This window comes from Aptenodytes forsteri, unplaced genomic scaffold, assembly GCF_000699145.1.
Source record: "Aptenodytes forsteri isolate BGI_AS27 unplaced genomic scaffold, ASM69914v1 Scaffold172, whole genome shotgun sequence".
In the NCBI taxonomy this organism is placed as follows: Eukaryota; Metazoa; Chordata; class Aves; order Sphenisciformes; family Spheniscidae; genus Aptenodytes; species Aptenodytes forsteri.
In genome coordinates, this window is record NW_008795018.1 from 9,893,042 (window position 1) to 9,909,193 (window position 16,152).

Here is a 16,152-nt window from a genome sequence, read left to right on the forward strand (position 1 = left end):
TCAGATCCATTCAGGGAAATGTCTTTGCTTACCTTGGTGGACTAATATGTAACAGACATGATAGACATATACGTTATACAAAGGGATAGCTAAATGCCTTTGATTACTTTATTGAGGCATCAAAATAATGGAGTCTACTGAGAAAGAGTTGACAGTGTTAGACTGCAAGACCCGACCTATGCTTGAAATGTATTGCCCTCTCGTAATGTTTTTGGGTGTATTTGGGTGTCTATTTATTTATTCTTAATTTTCTTCTAATAGGATAGTTGGGATGCACCTACGAATGCCAGCAAATCTTTATATTCCTGTATAAGGTTCATTATGCCATGATGGCTGCTAGTACAGACAAGTTATAATATAGGACCCTTTGCTTCTCTTCTGTGATCGTAGAGCTTTCTACCTGTTACTTCTTTCCCCTGTCCCTTCTTAAATACACCATCGTTTTGACTATTTGGAGATGGAAAATAAATTTGTTTTTTTCACATCTGCAGGATACTTGCAAGGCAGTAACAGTTTATATTGCTTGCCCAGAGAACCCTGGCTGACTGAAGGTGCCTTATGCTTTTCATGAGCATGGAAGCTATACAACAAATACCTTTTAATAACTGCTTGAGCAAACTGCCAAAAGAAGAAAATGAATGTGCAGACAAGCACTTCCTTTACTGAGAGTGCATTTCTGTGCTCTCTCTGGCTAGTGACATGCAGTTTGGCAAAGTAGTGTAAATACTTCTAAGAAATGTTTATTGGCGAAGTAATTCTTCATAAATAAACCTGTTTGAAATTGTAAGAACATGTATTAAGACATAAATTTCCTAATCGTGGAATACAGAGCAGTATTCAGTCATTATGTGCTTGCTGCCGGAAAGTTACAGAAAGCCACTGAATGGAGGAAGCTTCCTAACTAATTATCTGGGGTCGGTTTGAGGAAGTGGAAAAACCAACATTTGGCAGTTGTAGCCTCCTCTGCAGGTAGAGGGAGAGTTTTGCTGGGGGGCAATGGGGTGTTCATTTTGGGTTAGCTCAGGTAAGAAAGTAGCTAATTTTTATTTAAGAGCAGCAAGAAACCTTGGTTTTAGGAATAATAATTATGTAAGAAGCTAGAGCTTTCAGATATAAATTCTTGAATGGTAACCAAAAAGAGTTGACTCACTTTGTTCACTGGAGTAAGCCAAGTCATGAATTACATTTCTGTTGTCTTCTCTAATGGATCTAGTATGTTGAAATTACCTTTGTTTAATGAAAACAGTGTTCAAATACTGCTTTCCTGTATTGCTAAAGGAGCTCCTTTTCCACTCGAAGCTGAATTCAAATGCAAAATTTTTACTCGCTTGTAGATTTGTAATATAATAAAATGCTAGAGTTAATGTGAATATGTATCTTTAAGTGCCATAACTACTTGAGCGCATATATCCACCTGGCTACAAAAGAAGGTGCCAAGCTGAGATTAAACTAGTTTAAATTGGCATAGCTCAGCGTTTACTTGCCCATGTTAGTTAGCCTTTTTGTATGAGCTAAAGCAACAAAGCAAAGCCCCAAGAAATGGCAGCAAATGTCACCCTTAGAGTTGGAAAATCAACTTGAGTCAAAAAATGGTCCACTGGAAAGAGTCCTCTGATTGCTTCAGTGTGGTCCACCTGATGGACCGTGAGCCAAATTCAGCATGAGGAGTGCTTCCCTCCGGCTCACTGCCCCTTCCCAGGCAGAGCCCGGAGTCCCCCTTCCAGGACTAAATGTAGGCCCAAGAGCTGAAGGCTGCCAGCCTGCTTGCAGTCCAGTCCAGAAACCCAGCGTTGCTGTGGCTGCTGCTTCTGCGGTGGGGGGAGCAGGAGGAGAGGCAGCAGCTGCTGCTTTTGACAGCCTTCACAAATGGTCACTTACTGTGCATGGTGGTTTCTGAATGCTCACTTTATGGCCTGACAAAAAGCAGCGTCGGACATGTAAGAGCTGCATATGTGGTCAAATCTTTACTTTAAATCTACAACATGGTGGTACTCTTAAAAAAAAAAAAAAAAAAAAAAAAAAATTATCTCAGAATGGGCAACCAAAGCTGGTCATTGTTTTGACTATTTGATTTTTTTTCTCATCTCCGAACTCTGAACGGTAAGAACAGTGTGTGCTATGTTTTGCAAAAGTAAACCGTGACGTGTTGGGATGACGTAGTGATAAAACCCCCTTACCATGAGGTAAGGGGGTACATGTACCTCCCTTTTGCATGAGCAAAATATTACTGGCATTAAAAAAAATTGAATAATTGTTTGCTAGATTAGAGTTTTTCCATTAATTGCTGAGGTGGATTATGGATTCTGAGTTTTAAATTCATCTTTTATAACCTATTAGATTTCTAGAGTGAATAGGGAGAGAATGCACGGGTTTGAAAGATGGAATACCTCATAACATTGGGGGTTGGGGGGGATTGTATTTTTTTTCCTCCTTAAAACAGCCCTAAGTCACAGAATTTTCATACATGCATAATTGTAGCAGAGCACCACCGCTTGCTTGTTTTGGTGTTACAGCAAGAAACTTTATGCAGAATTTGTTGAATCTACTATCATCAATTTTGAGCAGAACTTTAGAGGCATAAGATCAGTTGTCCCAGAGAGTAAGAGCTGAAATTTAATTACATTTTCCACATCCCGAGGAAGAACACTTCAGCAATCATGATACTGTACTCCGTTTGCAAAATCATTGCTCAGGGAGGGGAATCATTGTAAGGAACATGGTCTCTTTGTGGATGAGTTCTTTCTGCCGCAGTGTATCAAACTGAAAGCGCTTACATGAGTCTTTCTGCCAGACTGAATCAACTCGCTTTAGTTAAATATTTTATATTTTTAGAAACAAGTCAGAAATATTTTTCAGTGAGTGAGAAAAAGTTTCTGTGAAGAACAAAAAGGGCAGATTTTGGTATCATAGCACAGCTGATGAATTTTATATTTCTTTTTGTTGTTTCATATTCAAGGCCTATATGAATCCCATAGCTATGGCCAGAGCACGAGGTCCTGCCCAAAATTCGGGACCAACAATACAAGACTACTTGAACAGGCCAAGACCAACATGGTAAGTGGCAATACTTGTCTGCTCTTCTGAGTGAAGGATTTGTTCTCTCTTACTAAGATGACACAGTTACCTACCTCCTGCCCAGAATACGCATTAATACATTTTGAAAGATTCCTTCTCTCTGGCCAAGGTGTCCTTTTCTAAATACGTATTCAATCTCCTCTTTTTAAAAACAGTAGTATTTCATTTTGAAATGCATGTTTCTCATTTGTCTTTAAATATTTTGGCAACGGTTTCTCAGAAGAGGAAAATGTTGGTCATTTTACCTCTTTCACAAATCCTAATGCTTAAAGCCTGCAGATGTATTTAATTTTTAAACAAAGTAATCTCTAGAAAAACACTTTGCTGGTATATTCTTAGAACACGGTTTACCCTACCCAACAAAATCATGACTTCGAGGTATTATCAACAACTTACTTTATGTTCGGTCCATTTTGCCTCCTCTCATATAAGACATTAGAGAGCAATTTACCTAATTGCAAAGTTAGCTTTAGATCTTACAGCGGGATTTAACTACTGTACTTAAGTTATTAGGGTTAGATTACCATATGCATAACATCTAAGATGCTTTCATTCTTCTTTCTGTTGGAAGTTCAGCCAAAGCTAAACTTCAAAAATCTGCAAAAAGTTAGACACTGAAGAAGGTATTTTTAATTGTGAAAATAAAGTAATTGTGATCTATCATCCTTTTTATGTAGGGAAGAAGTGAAAGAGCAACTAGAAAAGAAAAAGAAAGGATCCAGGGCCTTGGCTGAGTTTGAAGAAAAGATGAACGAGGTTGGTAATGTTATTAGTATGTTAATACTCGATTCTTCTTATCTTATATGCTACTTTTCTTCCGTTATTGTTAGCCGCACCAAGTACCCATAATATTTCACTTCACTCAAGCTTTTAATGAGTAAGTGTTTTGTTTCGTTTGTATCGGATGTTAAGGTTACCCCTTAACCAATGAAGAGCTACTTTCAATTCAGAGAAACACTATATAAAAAGTTTTGAAAATTGCTGCTGAATAAAACGTAAATGTAGTTATACAAATGCATGTGTTTAAATGAAACTCGTGCATTTTCCAGTATGATAAACTAACATCTGTTGTGCTAATCTTGACTTGTTTAAGGTCACACAATCCAAATAGATTGGAAGGAGGTGTATTACTGGAAACAGACGTCTTTGGCAAGGAATGTACATGTAATATTGATACGGGAGAAGGCACAAAGGATGGCCTTCAATATACAGATAGGACTATAAAGCACTTCTTCCTCTCTCATCCTAAGCTGGTTACATTCCATGCTGGTTCCCTACTATATATTCCCTACTATAAATGCAGCTGTTCTGGTGCTTGTGTTCAGTACCTACTGGAGATCAGCATGGTGTGAGAAAGTTTCACATATAACTCCTGTGGTATACATAGGAAGAAATTAGTATATGATGAATTTAACTGTTTCTTCTTGGGCTCTGGTATCTTGGCATAAGCTTCAAGCAGTAGTCTTCATCATTGTGTGCGAGTTTCTGGTTGAAGTAGATTATGCTCCTCCTCTGTTATTGGGAGGGCATGGTACCTCTGCTGTTGCTATACCTTTTTGCCTAACAAGTTATACCAGTATTTGGAGGGTCACGGGGTGCTATTCTGAGAGGATCAGTTGTTCTGCACTCTGTGAGTTTTAGCTTCGTGATTTTGGTTTAGTATTTTATCATACTCCTTTCCTGCTTTTATCTTTGCTTTATTGTGAAATAATTGAAACTGGCATGGATAGAAAGTAACAGCCTTTCAGTATGGCAGAAGGGTAGGAAGGGATGCAGGGAATCGTGAAATGGCCATGAGTTCTTCCTAAAGCTCCTAAGAACAAATCTCTACACAGTTGAAAAGATTTTAAGTCTCTGAATGAGGTGCTCTCTCCTATATTACTGACAGATGTTGTGCTTTTTTGTTTAAAACAAAACACTAGCACAGTCTTAAAATAATTTCAAGAGGACACCTGCCTAATAAAGCACAGGCTGTTGTTAGAGACCCCTGGGGTAGCTCTGGGTAGCTGGTGTATCAAAGTACACAACCCGCTGCAATACTGCATAGGTGCTACCTTGGACCATGGAAACACATTACGCACAGCACTGTATCCTGGCTAATCTGCCATGTCTCTCAGCAGCATTTTTCAGCTAATTCATAGTATGCTGACTTAGGGATCTGTGTATCATATTGCATTGCACAGGTATAATCTTACTTAATTCCTGATATTTCTGTCCCTTCAGCACAATATGTGGATTATCGTTGCTTTGCCAATACAATACCAATACAGCTTCATTGTGAGGAAAGGGGGGATCCGAAGAATAATAATAATAAAGAAGGGAGCACGTTGTGTGTCTGACACAGGAAGCAGGAATAGCACAGATTGAAGCTAGCAGCCTTTCAGTCTGATGGGAGCAGGTTGGATGTTTCAGAGCTCTTGAAGGGGGGATTTTAGGTAGAGCTAGAGACCTTGTGAGGGATTGAAGAGGAGAAATGAGGAGACTTTTATCTGTGCAGTATGCTTGGCCTAATAAAAACAAGAGCGTTTCTATGAAGATGTGTATAGTAATTTAATATTCGAATCATCATTGACACCGACAAGGCCCAGAACAGACACTAGAGACACCCATACATTGAAGAAGGACCAAGAGAATTTGTCTTTAAATTTTGCTTTGTGATTTTAAAACTAAGACAAAATAGGAATTTTTCTGGTAGGGTGCCCTGGCTTTCTAAAGTGCTCTAGCAAGAACACTGTGATACAAAAGCAAAAATACCATAATTGATGACCTTCCAGATAAATAACAACCTCTTAAATCCAAATAACTTGAACATAAGGTGTGAACTAACACAGTATTTCGATGAATATTAATCTTCTGTAAAATGAAATGCATTATAGCCTTGGTTAACATTATATGTTGTTTATTTTCTGTGGGTTTTGTGAAAGCTGTAATGTCAGGTAGAGGACAGGATTTTGAAAAAGTCTCTTGAAAATGCTGTTTGGAAATGACGTTCGTGTGTCTGTTTCTGTTTGGTTTTGTTTTCAGAATTGGAGGAAAGAACTGGACAAACACAGGGAGAAATTAGTGGGTGGAAACGAGAGTTCCTCCAAAAAGAAAGAGGTAAGTTATTTTCAATTTCATACAGTCTGTGTTTGGAACTGGATTTATCATCGATGCTGCCAATACAGAATGTCATAAATACATTTTAAAAGCCAGCATCAATGTACATAAACCTAAATGCACGACAAAAGAATATGATGCCAAAGTAACATTTGTTTTATTCTATTTTTAAGAAAAAGAAAAAGGAAAAGAAGAAATCTAATAGGGTGAGCAAAATTTTCAGTTTTCTGAGCTTTTTTGCTTTGGGGTTGTTCCTATTTGTCATTTAAGTTCCCTTGGAAAGAGAGAGTATAGCTGTAATTTTGAATTTAGCTGTTAAATTAACTGATTTTTATTTGAGGGGGGTGGTGTACATTCTGTACAAGGAGAATTTTACTTCTGCTTAAAGGGAGAAAAAGAGCATTAAATAGATATTATTAAATGAAAAACGTTAGAAGTGACTTTTTACAGTTTTATTTAAGAAAATCTATGTAAGACCAGCTTCTTGGAAGTAAAATTCCATTGATAATAGATTGCAAATGAAGACATTTTAAAGAGAGTGTTTGGATGGACTTTTGACTATTTGCCAGACAAAATGCTGCATCTCACAAGCTTCACTTTTTGTTGTGTTTGGTCAAGTTGTCTTCATCTTCCTCTTCTTCATCAAGCTCTGATTCTTCCAGCAGTTCATCTGATTCAGAAGATGAGGTAAGAACTAATGTATTAGAATCTAACATGTTTTGTTTATGAGGCTTATTTAACACAGATTTTGGTAATATGTTTTAGAATATTGTTTGAGCACTTGGTTTGCATAAACCTATTTAATTTTTATGCATTTGGTACATGGAAAAAAGTTGTGAATTTTAGATATATATCTGTTTAAGAATTTCTTTATGAACACTATAAATTTGGGTGGCTGGCTTGTAAACTGGATCCATTTCTGTTTCAACATTGACTTGTATGCTTTTTCAGTAGAATCCCCCATCTAATCATAAAAATGCAAACATACCATTTTTACTTTTTAGCAAAAATCTTTGTTACAGATAATCAGATTCTACAGCACACACCTAAATAATAAACAGAATCTAGAGAACCTGGATTTTTCACCAGTTTACATTTTTTCAATGCAGAAGAGTTATGAAGGTCCTCTGCTAAAAGAATCAATTGTAGTGTACTTTATTCCTCAAGAGAACACGATAACATGTAGGAATTTGGTGTTCCCTATTCTTTATATTTAATGTAAGTCTTTAATTCTAGTGAGAATAAATTCAGGGTTGTGTTTTTCTTTTTTCGTACAATATTTGTGGATAGGATAAAAAGCAAGGGAAGAAAAGAAGGAAAAAGAAGTATCGCTCCTCACGGAAATCTTCAGCAAGCTCAACTTCTGAATCTGAGTCAGACAGCAAGGTAAATATGCAGATGTGTTAGCCTTGGCAAGTTTTCTTGATCTGAGTTATAAAGACATAAACATTTCTGACTTTCGCATATCAATATTTTTTTTTTTTATCTTCCAAATGTAAAGCCATGCATTCTTATTGTAGCTGAGCCGTGCTTGTATCTTCCAGATGCAATCAGGAATCTACCTCCACTGGCCACGATGCCTGGCAGAAATAGTTTGATCTTTAGAAAATGAACATGCTTTATTCCGGCAATTTTTAGCTATTTTTCTGAATTCAAACATATGCAGCTTTTGTGCTGCTCAAATGTTTAGTTTTAAATCTACATTAACACTTAAAAAAATGAAATGTTCTGTGAAATTCTTGTGAATATGCTATTTAATTGAACACCATCTGTGAAAATACAGATATTGCAGGATATCAGTGGCCAGAATATTGCCTTTCTAAATATCTGTGGACTGAGTAGTTCCCTAAGTTCCTGAGAACTGAGCCTTTCCCAAATGCATATTAAATTGAGGGTGTCTTTTTCCTTTGCTGAAAGTAAAGCAATGTACATACACAGGCTTACTGAATGAACAAAAAAGTGGAGAAGATATACGAGGCAATTTGTTCTGTTATGTTAGCATTTTTCAGTGTTACAATGGATAGCAACTGTACTTCTTGCCTAAATATTAATAATACAGGAAGTTGTTAAGATTCTGTGTATAGACTTTATCACAGGCTTTCACTGGAATACCTAATTCAGTGTGGTATAAATCGTGATGAATTACTGTTTGCATACACCTATGAATTTGTGCTAATGGGAGTTTGAAAACTTTTGCTACGTAAGGGGACACAGAGGTACCCTTACTGCTGAAGCTGGAAGGCAGAAAACTCCACAGAAATACCTGCTTGACCCCTGACTGATCAGCAGAGATGGGCATGGATAGGGAATAAAGACTGTTGCATGTTAGACATATGTTATACCTGGTTACAGTAGTGATAGCTGTATCCTTTCCAGGGGCACTCTACGTGTACTGCAAGTACTCTGTTACCTGATTCCATGCAGACCTTTTCACACTGCTGGTTGAGAAAATTAGCAGCTGCATCAAAATTATGGCTTTTTCATATTTTTCCTGTTAACTGCAAGGTAGAAAGAACAACTTCGAAGAATGACCTTCAGTAGGCGGAAAAGGACAATGGGTCAGACTGCTTTTGGGATTTCTGCCTTTTTCCTGAAATAATTTTGTCATGGTTTATGTTTTTCTTTCTATTTAGGACAGCACAAAAAAGAAAAGGTCAAAGGAAGATTATGAAAAAGAGAAGGTATTTTTACTCTTGAAATACTTACATCAGAACTGCATTTTACATACATACTTTCTGTCCAAAAGTACACAGTCAGAAGGTATTCAGTACCCCCAATTTGAGGTAGACTTTTAGTTGGGTTCAACTCCTGTTTTAGTGATTGTTGTTAGTGGAAACTGCTGGATCTGTTTTTATTATGAAGGTAAATGAAAAAAGTATCTAATCTGCTGTAGTATATCAGCTGCATTCTAGTATTTTGGGTTTTATCTTGAGCAGTCACATTGAGCTAAAAATATGTGTGATATTTCAGTGGCATGCCTGGTAGGATACTGGCTTGTTGCTGTAAATTACGGAACATCAAGCAGAGGATATATTTATCTAAATGTAGTCATAATTATAGATATTGTACTTATGACAGCTTTGAAAAATTCCAGAGAAAAATACATTAGCTTAAGAAAAATGACTTTATTCTGTCTTTTCTCTGAGCATGAAAACCCTCTCTCTTTCCCACCACCTCACCATTTTGTACACACATCTGAGGACTTTCTTCCTTCCATTAGGTTTAATGCAAATAATCTTGTTGACTTAAATTTTAGTTATTTCTACACTATCTGTGAATTAACAATGCTTTCGGAGTCCACCCTGGTCTTTCCAGTTACCTTTCTTATCACATCGGCCTCTACTACTACAGTCAACAGTATTGAAGTCAACTTTGTACAAATTCTCCATTGCATAAGGCAAATGTGTTGATTTTTTTTTTTTCCTTGCTCCTGCTTCCATTTCAGAGCTTCCATTTCCCACCAGCTCCTTTTAACTTTGAGTAGCTTCTCTTCAAAGACCAAGTGTCTTACCATAGCCCCTTATTCTTGGTTAAGCTGTAATGCTACTTTCACCCATCTTCTGAAAGTAAAGGGCATTTGGGGACTAGAGGTCTTCCCCTGTGTGAAGATACCCTGTCTCTCAAATGGGCTGCATCGTGTACTTTTCACAAGTACTTTTGTGAAAGGATTGAGGTACCTTTAATAGACAAAATAGCACAGCTGAGATGTGTGACCCCACCTTGCAAAAAGACGATTAGCAAGAATTTTTTCAGTTTCTGGCCTTAGAAATTGAATGGAAGAAAGTAGCTTCAGTCTTAGGAACACCTTTCCTGGTCCAGAGCAAAGAGGGGGGGGGCAGGAAGTTAGCTCATCAGAGCAATCTCATGCAGCATCAAAATTTTAAAATTAAAAAAAAAAGATTGTCCTTTAAATATACTGAGTTGATATATGAACTGTTGAAGCGCAGCTGGAAAGGACAGCTTGTCCTGGCTGAACACAAATGTAGAGGAGCTTTTTTAGTTTCATCAACAAAGCAAGAGTCTGAAGCTGCAGTGTTTGTATGCACATACTCTCAATTTGCATCTTCATTTACTCAGTAGTATTTAAAAGTGGTGAAACATTTTTCTTTTCAAGAGACTATACCGTAGTAGTATTCCTCTCACTCTTACAAGGCTGCTGTATCTTGGTAACAAGAGAAAGGAATATACAGAAAAAGACTATTTCCACTAAAAGCATTTTAACAGTTGGTACGCTAATTTGTTGATGATGAGTAATTAGTTTAATGTCAACAATATTTTAAAATATTTCACAACTTGGAAATAATATTTAAATCTAAGTTTTAAGCAGAAGTTTTATAGTTTGAAAGGCCTGACTTTACTCACAAATACGTTACTTTGTGTAGGAAGGCAAAAATCACCACAGGAAAAGGAAGAAAGCCGATCGTGGTGATGGACCTTTATCATCAGAATCCTTATCAGAATCGGATCAGACAGAGGAGGTCAGTGTGAAACCTCAATTTCAGATGTTATAATGCTTTTAGCTTACTGATGCTCATGAGTGAATGAACGAACTAGCTTAGATATAATATATTATTGAAACTGTTCTGCTCTGTACAGTTGCATTTAGGAGTGCAGCACATTGAAAGTTGTTTGTAGTTTTCTCTTTAATAAAAACTTCTCCTAAGAATTGTTTAGTACAACTCCTATCACCTACAAGTCATTTCGAATTAATTTTCTTGAAAATTTTCAACTTTTTATGGATATTTTAGAGCTCAATGAAATGAGGCTAAGTGATTGGTGTGGTGTCCTTCACAAGATTTCTCTCTGGTGTTTGTGAATAGATTGGCAGGTTTCAAGATGGCTAAAATTTTTTGGCTCCCTTTTCCAGTGAATTAAAAAATTTTGGACATAATAATCGTACTCTCACCCTTGTGTAGATCTACTTTGAGGATTTGTATTCTTGTAGGATTACAAAATTTGGGAAGGTTCCAATGTGTTGCGTTTTTTCATTAAGAATTTTTGCCACATTATTAGCTTAGTAATTTTACTTTTATATCTCTACTGTTTCTTGTTCTGCTGTGTATTAAAAGCAGAGTGTGTTCCCAAATTGGATGTTTATAGGATAACGCGTATTACACACAGATAACCTGTGTTTCTTCATGGGTTTTTGTTCAGTATGTTCTGCCACTGTTGTGCCATCATTCATTTACATGCAACAAGAGCTCAAAATTTTATTTAAAACAGCATTTCCAAAGCTGCTCTCCCATTACATTTGATTTAATTTTTTTTTTAGGTGCAAGCAAAAAAGAAGAAAAACAACGAGGAAAAAGAGAAAACAGCAAGTATCCTTCTTACTCGTACTGTAGTTTTAGGACATAAAGACTCTGTATTTGGTTAATTTCCAATTTCACATTTTTCAGTAATACAGATGTTTTATAGCAAAAGTCTACTGTCACATGAATCTAAATTAACAATTTCTCTATTGACCTGCTGAAGTCAGTTTTTCAGTTGTTGACTTAAAAGAAGAGTTTGTCACTATAGATATTTGTCACTATAGAGATACATATGATTTGAGATTTATGTAAGTTTAACACTTACTGTAGCATATACTTTACTCTGTATCAACCTACTAGAACTACTAAGATCCGTATAGTATTGGGTAGGGTAGCAGTTTGCCACACAGACATCAGTGTTGTTCCTTTGTTAGTGTTGTGTATAATTCTTCCTCGGTAAGCCCCCTTTACCAGACCATGAAAAGGGCCTTAGGACATAATTGCTGCAACATCTATACTAATATAATTCTTCCCCCACCACATAAAAAGCTGTCAGCAACCTGTTGCTTTTCTCAATTTTGTTGATTTGTTTCTGTTGATAAAAGTGAGAGGAAGGTTCAGCAGTGATTTATATAGAACTCACATTCATCACATGTACCTGAGGCTCCTCAGTTAGGAGTATAGTGATTTTGAGATCCAAAATGGCCACTCAAGATGTCTGCGTATCTTTCTGTCTCCCCTGTCAGCAACAGTGTTCCCGATTAGACATTTCAAGCTGTCTAGATGAGTTAGGACGAAGGGAAGGCTTACGTTAGTCACCTAAAAATCCAAGCATAGGAGTATCAGTGATACTCAATACACATTTTCCATGGAACTCGTTTGTTTTTTCATAATCTTATAAGCTGTTTGCCATAAAATTTGTAGTGACTGATTGTGGGTTTTTTCTTAGAAGAATTGTGTGTTTAAGTAATGTTTAAAACAAAGCTTTTATACCAATATTGTTTTGTTTACATAATGCTACACCTATTCAGGAATTCCAGTTGAAATTCTGCTTGCAAGAAGACAAGATTGTATCTCTCAGCTTCTGTATTACAGTGATCAGGATAATAACGTCAGGACTGAATCCAGTAGGGTTAATTGAGTGTATTCATATTTACAATTGAGATCATAATTGTTTTATTTTAAACGAGGTGCAAGTGCTGGAGATTCTAGCCAAGTGTAGTTGAACTATTTAATTTTGCACAGTGAATATAAGCACTTACTTTAAAATATGTAAACATCCTAGTTATTCCCACATATATAAGATGTCACTGCTTGTCAAAGTGCTTCTTTATTACTTTCTTAGAAACCTATAAAGCACTGAAAATCATTTAGAAGATTAGGAAATGTAATAGTGACAGTGATGAGAGGTGTGAAATAGCCAGACCATGATGGAGATAAATTGAAGACTGCTCATAATAGTGTAAATGACTTGGTAAAATACGTATTTTCTTTTTGTGATTTCTCAATAGGCTTTTATAGAAATCTCTTTCGAAATTTCTTTGTAAAGATATCCTTTCCGTGCTTTCATTTTGCATTAGCAGAATTTAATAGATGGCAATTTTATTATACAATAACTTCCATTTAATTTTGTTATGTTTTTAGGATAAAACAAAAAAGAGAAAGAAGCACAAGAAACATGGTAAAAAGAAGAAAAAGAAGATTGCTGGTTCAAATTCGGATTCGGAATAATATTTAAAATAAACAAGACTACCAACAGAAGTGCAATGACTAAAGGAAACTTAAACTGTGAAATGACAGCAAACTTTACCAAACTGCATGAGTTTTCCTGTGTTTTAGAAATATTCCTGATCTTTCAGTAGCCAGCCAGATGCAGCGAGGTGTGATAGCCAGACCATGATGGAGATAAATTGAAGACTGCTCATAATAGTGTAAATGACTTGGTAAAATACGTATTTTCTTTTTGTGATTTCTCAATAGGCTTTTATAGAAATCTCTTTCGAAATTTCTTTGTAAAGATATCCTTTCCGTGCTTTCATTTTGCATTAGCAGAATTTAATAGATGGCAATTTTATTATACAATAACTTCCATTTAATTTTGTTATGTTTTTAGGATAAAACAAAAAAGAGAAAGAAGCACAAGAAACATGGTAAAAAGAAGAAAAAGAAGATTGCTGGTTCAAATTCGGATTCGGAATAATATTTAAAATAAACAAGACTACCAACAGAAGTGCAATGACTAAAGGAAACTTAAACTGTGAAATGACAGCAAACTTTACCAAACTGCATGAGTTTTCCTGTGTTTTAGAAATATTCCTGATCTTTCAGTAGCCAGCCAGATGCAGCTGTGCTGGGAAAGACCATTGTTATTGCCTGCTGCTTAATACATGAGGTACAACTTTTATAAAATTCCAGTAAGCAGTGTTAGGTGTTTGAAACAATATGAGATGGTAGTCCAGCTGAGGTGTAAAATATTGGAAAATAAGAGTTAAACTTTTTAGATAGTAAAAGTAGTCTTTTAAAGCATTAGTAATAGTCTTTATTTGTAAATCAGGACAAATAAAATCCCAAGTTCATCCTGCAGGTTAATATTATACATAAACTATTACAAGCTGGTGTCTGCTAATGGCATTTACAAAATGGGAAATTAACATTTAAAATGCTGCCTTTGTAGAAATGTTTATCATCTGCCCCATTACCGTCTTCATGCTTATGAGAAAGGGAATGCTACCATTTTGGCTAACTGAATAGGGTGCCTTTGCCTTTGATTCTTGCAAATCTCTGCTATTTTTAATCCGTTCAGCATCTCTGATTCTAGGGAAGCCAGAACTATTGTCAGCAGACTTTTTCTGAATAAGCAGTTCTGGGCTTCTAAGCATGTGCTTCTGCATTAAGCGAGAGCAATGACATTTTGCAGTATAACTGACATTCAAAACCTGAAGATTTTACCTCCGCTTCTTTGAGATAGCGATTAGATCTTTGCTAGTAAATATGCATATTTCATTTACTGTAATTTTGGTTTAGTTGAACACTTCTTGCAAACACTGGTAGCTTTCTTTGCATTATCTTTAGAATTGTTTTGCATGATTTGTACCATTTTTAAATTAACAAAATGCAGGTAATCGTTTGTTGTAACCAGTTCTATGAATTACGTTCCACATGCAGAGTTTCATGTATGTATTTAGTTATAGTTAAGTTCATTGCTGTGTTTAAGTGCACACTTGCTGAAGATATTTAGCATGTAAAAAGCAGGGTTTTGATACCTTAACAGCTTCATATTGAAGCTGATTTTACTCTTAAGCAAGTTCAGTGGCAGACCTGTTAACGTGATGTGTCTTGTTAGATAAAAAAAACTACTGCCAGAATCTCATTAAAGATACTGTTTAAACAGTTTGTATTTATATTTTTGTACTTGAGGGCTACAGAATGTTGACCTAAATCATAAAGCTGTTTTACTTTAAATTAGTTGCTTTAGAAATTGAAAAAAAGCTTTTATAAATTAAATGTGCATGCAAGAAAACACAAGCAACTATCCAATTTTAGTTTTTACATGAAATTCTCATTTTTTCCATTGAAGCACCCGTTGCTGGGCCTCCTGTTAGCCTTTAAAAACTGCCCATCCATCCTGAGGGTCAACTATAGATTGTACTCTTGATCCACCCCTTTTTTCATTGCACAGGTGCTAACTTAGAACTTACCTCTGTTGCATACAGATGTTTCAAATATTGTATTGCCAAGATTTTCAAGACCTTTAAGACCTTGATTATTAGTCTGCAAACCATAACTAAAAGGTGGGGGAGAAAGATTATTTCGTATTGCCATTCTACAGAGAAATTGACTTCAAGTTAAGTTCTTGGGAAAATACAGTCATCGAGTTGCAGCAATGTCCCTCTAAACCATAGTAAGAATATTTTGATCAAATATTTTATACTGTTGGGCTTGATGTTACCGATTCTAGACACTGTTTTGTCGGTGAGGTTAAAATAAAGGCAAGATGCAGCGAACAGTAGGGGTTTGGTTTGGGGTTTGTGTTTTGGTTTTGTTGGGGTGGTTTTCCTTTTAAAGATGTGGTGTTGCAGTTTTGGTAAAAGAACTTGTAATGAACCACAGCATTAACGCTCTGTCCTGTGTGATACCTTATTTGATTTTTACACAACTACCTGCAACAGAAAGAAATAAAAATGGAAATGAGAGCCCCGGTCTTCCAAATACATAAGCCGGTATGTCATTTTAATTGTCTGAATATAACTATTTGTTCTGGTCAGCTGTGTGCTTCAGATGCTGCTGTCATGCTTTGGAAGTGGTGTAGGTGCTCAAGGGCCTTACGGGCTTTGCCAGTTCACAACAAAGCCACTTTAATACCGACAGTGAAATGTTTCTGTTTCCAATACATTAACAAATACGTTGTGACTCCTCTTTTTTTCCTGAAGGAAGAGTAAAGTCTGGTCACAACCCTTCAGCTGTCCCGATTTGTACAGGCTGAGTACATGAGAAGATGAGGTGGGTTTCAGGCGGCGCCAGGCAACCTACAGCCATGTTCCACATTTGAGCAGTGGGACAAAGTAGAAAATGAGCAATGCAGGAATAAAAGTATTTTAATAGTATTGTATATAGTATTTAATTTTTAGCTTTTCTTTCCAGAAACATTTTTAGAAGTTTGACATTGTTATTTTCTTTTCTACAACTGCTATTTTTTAACGTATGATAAAAAATTCTCTTTGTTATG

General features: G+C 36.1%; 2 protein-coding genes across 2 annotated transcripts in view; both read left to right on the plus strand.

Annotated features, from left to right (window-relative positions):
* Window positions 1-1,660: 1,660 nt before the first annotated feature.
* FAM133B (family with sequence similarity 133 member B) lies at window positions 1,661-13,296 on the plus strand. Its single transcript, XM_019471092.1, has 11 exons — window positions 1,661-1,813; window positions 2,882-3,054; window positions 3,753-3,831; window positions 6,100-6,174; window positions 6,348-6,380; window positions 6,793-6,861; window positions 7,465-7,560; window positions 8,808-8,855; window positions 10,557-10,652; window positions 11,447-11,491; window positions 13,071-13,296. The coding sequence occupies exons 1-11, from the start codon at window positions 1,661-1,663 to the stop codon at window positions 13,155-13,157; spliced, it is 954 nt and encodes a 317-aa protein (XP_019326637.1). The 3' UTR covers window positions 13,158-13,296.
* Window positions 13,297-16,152, plus strand: part of EFCAB1 (EF-hand calcium binding domain 1) — a 10,263-nt gene continuing 7,407 nt past the window's right edge. The window contains exon 1 of the mRNA XM_009275666.2: window positions 13,297-13,306. Coding sequence (XP_009273941.2) covers window positions 13,297-13,306 — 10 coding nt within the window. The remainder of the gene's footprint in view (window positions 13,307-16,152) is intronic.